General features: G+C 57.4%; 1 protein-coding gene across 1 annotated transcript; it reads left to right on the forward strand.

Moving 5' to 3' along the window:
• The first annotated feature begins 131 nt into the window (after positions 1 to 131).
• EGR1 (early growth response 1) lies at positions 132 to 2,935 on the forward strand. The gene is made up of 2 exons (XM_007461420.1): positions 132 to 437; positions 1,138 to 2,935. The coding sequence occupies exons 1-2, from the start codon at positions 137 to 139 to the stop codon at positions 2,430 to 2,432; spliced, it is 1,596 nt and encodes a 531-aa protein (XP_007461482.1). The 5' UTR covers positions 132 to 136; the 3' UTR covers positions 2,433 to 2,935.
• The last annotated feature ends 369 nt before the right edge of the window (positions 2,936 to 3,304 follow it).

Raw genomic sequence — 3,304 nt, forward strand, 5'->3', positions numbered from 1 at the left:
CCCACCTGCGCTCTCCACAGTGTGCCCCGCGCCCCGCATGTGCCCTGGCCAGGCCCCCGAGAGGTGTCCCCCGCAGCTCCTTCCCCGGGCTGCGCCCACCCGCCCCAACACCAGCTCTCCAGCCCGCCAGTCCGGGATGGCGGCAGCCAAGGCCGAGATGCAGCTGATGTCCCCGCTGCAGATCTCCGACCCCTTTGGCTCCTTTCCTCATTCGCCCACCATGGACAACTACCCTAAGCTGGAGGAGATGATGCTGCTGAGCAATGGGGCTCCCCAGTTTCTCGGTGCCTCCGGGGCCCCGGAGGGCAGCGGCGGTAACAGCAGCAGCAGCGGGGGCGGTGGAGGTGGAGGGGGCGGCAGCAACAGCAACAGCAGCGGCGGCGCCTTCAACCCTCAGGGGGAGGCAGGCGAGCAGCCCTACGAGCACCTGACCGCAGGTAAGCTGTGGCCTACGCCGAGGGCTAGCCCCTTCGCCACCATCCTGGCGTCTGGTCCTTCCCCACGGCCTTTGCAGCGCCCCCTTCACCGCGGCAGTGCTCCTGGACTTAAGGGATGCAAGTGGGATTTCCCTTCCATTCCTCTCATCCCCAAGGTCCTGTGTTAGAGGAATGCCTGGGGACATCCCCCCACCCCCTCCTCGTCCTTAACGGTGCGCAGGGGGGCCAGCTTTTGTTTTGGATGGAGAGCTGTGGGGCTGCGGGGGTGGGGGGAGGGGGGAGGACTTGTTTTGACGAGCAGGGCTGCGCCCCCTCCGCTTCCAGGAAGGCTAGCCTGCCGCCTGTCCCCAGGGAAGGACCGTGATCCTTGGCCAGGGATGTCCCGGCAGCCCGGGGTAGGGGTTGCGCACTAGCGGTGGCCGAGGGGGTGCTGGCGGGAATCCCTCGCCCTCGCAGCCGCTGCTGCGGAACGCTGGGAGCTGCAGTGGAGGGGGATTCTCCGTATTTGCGTCAGCTGTTGTTGAAATGGGTTCTGCCTCTGGAGCGGGTCCAGGAACATTGCAATCTGCTGCTATCAATTATTGACCAGCTCAAGAGTCAATGGTAGCTGGCCCGACCTCTCGCCTGGCAGCTTGGGTCCTCCTCGCCCTCCAGTGATTGCTCTCCAGTAACCAGGCCTCCTCCCTCTCTCTCCTGCCAGAGTCTTTTCCTGACATCACTCTGAATAACGAGAAGGTTCTAGTGGAGACGAGTTACCCCAGCCAAACCACCCGGCTGCCCCCCATCACCTACACTGGCCGCTTCTCTCTGGAGCCTGCACCCAACAGTGGCAACACCTTATGGCCTGAGCCCCTCTTCAGCCTGGTCAGCGGCCTCGTTAGCATGACCAACCCCCCAGCCACCTCATCCTCAGCATCATCTCCAGCGGCCTCCTCCTCTGCCTCCCAGAGCCCACCCCTGAGCTGCGCAGTGCAGTCCAACGACAGCAGCCCTATTTACTCAGCGGCACCCACCTTCCCCACACCTAACACCGACATCTTCCCTGAGCCACAAGGTCAGGCCTTTCCAGGCTCAGCAGGCACCGCGCTTCAGTACCCACCTCCTGCCTACCCTGCTGCCAAGGGTGGCTTCCAGGTCCCCATGATCCCTGACTATCTGTTTCCACAACAGCAGGGGGACCTGGGCCTGGGCACCCCAGACCAGAAACCCTTCCAGGGCCTGGAGAGCCGTACCCAGCAGCCTTCGCTCACTCCACTCTCTACCATCAAAGCCTTTGCCACACAGTCGGGCTCCCAGGACCTGAAGGCCCTCAACACCACCTACCAGTCCCAGCTCATCAAACCCAGCCGCATGCGCAAGTACCCCAACCGACCCAGCAAGACTCCCCCCCATGAACGCCCCTACGCCTGCCCCGTGGAGTCCTGTGACCGCCGCTTCTCTCGCTCAGATGAGCTCACCCGCCACATCCGCATCCACACTGGCCAGAAGCCCTTCCAGTGCCGCATCTGCATGCGCAACTTCAGCCGCAGCGACCACCTCACCACCCACATCCGCACCCACACAGGCGAGAAGCCATTCGCCTGTGACATCTGTGGGAGAAAGTTTGCCAGGAGTGATGAACGCAAGAGGCATACCAAAATCCACTTGCGGCAGAAGGACAAGAAAGCAGACAAAAGTGTGGCCTCTGCCGCTACCTCCTCTCTCCCTTCCTACCCATCCCCAGTGGCTACCTCTTACCCATCCCCAGCCACCACCTCATACCCATCACCCGTGCCCACCTCCTACTCCTCTCCTGGCTCCTCAACCTACCCATCGCCTGTGCACAGTGGTTTCCCATCACCTTCCGTGGCTACCACATACTCCTCCGTTCCTCCTGCTTTCCCTGCCCAGGTCAGCAGCTTCCCTTCCTCAGCTGTCACCAACTCCTTCAGCGCCTCCACAGGGCTTTCGGACATGACAACCACGTTTTCTCCCAGGACAATTGAAATTTGCTGAAAGGAAAGGAAAAAGGGAGGAAATGAAACACAAGAGACTTAAAGGACAGGAGGAGGAGATGGCCGTAGGAGGGGGCTCCTCTTAAGTCAGATGGAGGTTGTCAGAGCCAAATCCTCCTCTACTTGACCCCAGGGTCGCTGTGGAAAGTCTGTTGGCCAACAATTCTTTCTGTCCACTTCCCTTTCCTCCCCAGGACCTAATCCCTTTGACTTCAGCTGCCTGAAACAGCCATGTGCAAGGTCTTCACTTCTATCCAAAGAACTTGATTTGCATGGATTTTGGATATATCATTTCAGTATCATCTCCATCATATGCCTGACCCCTTGCTCCCTTCAATGCTAGAAAATCAAGTTGGCAAAATGGGGTTTGGGCCCCTCAGAGTCCAGCCTTGTACTCTTGTACAGTGTCTGTGCCATGGATTTTGTTTTTCTTGGGGTACTCTTGATGTGAAATAATTTGCATACTCTATTGTATTATTTGGAATTAGAATCCTCACTTTGGGGGAAAAAAAAAAAAAAGAAAAGCCAAGCAAACCAATGGTGATCCTTTGTTTTGTGATGATGCTGTGACAATTAAGTTTGAAGCTTTTTTTGAAACAGCAATTCTCGGTATTAATCAGAGCATGTTTCAGAGTGTTGTTCTGTTAACCTTTTTGTAAATATTGCCCGACTGTACTCTCACATGTGGCAAAATATGGCTTGGTTTTTCTCCTTTTTTTGAAAGGTTTGGGGTTTTTTTTGTCTTTTTTGGTTTAAAAAGTTTCACGTCTTGGTGCCTTCTGTGTGATGCGCCTTGCTGACGGCTTGACATGTGCAATTGTGAGGGATGTGCTCACCTCTAGCCTTAAGGGGGGCAAGGAGTGGTGATTCGGG

This window comes from Lipotes vexillifer, unplaced genomic scaffold (assembly GCF_000442215.2).
Source record: "Lipotes vexillifer unplaced genomic scaffold, Lipotes_vexillifer_v1.1 scaffold217, whole genome shotgun sequence".
NCBI classification, from domain to species: Eukaryota; Metazoa; Chordata; class Mammalia; order Artiodactyla; family Lipotidae; genus Lipotes; species Lipotes vexillifer.

What these genes read in the sequence shown, in the direction of transcription:
- EGR1 (XM_007461420.1), top strand. Translation starts at nt 137, where the DNA reads ATGGCGGCAGCCAAGGCCGAGATGCAGCTGATGTCCCCGCTGCAGATC. An exon ending in CTACGAGCACCTGACCGCAG is followed by an intron (nt 438 to 1,137) that starts GTAAGCTGTGGC and finishes CTCTCCTGCCAG; the next exon opens with AGTCTTTTCCTGACATCACT.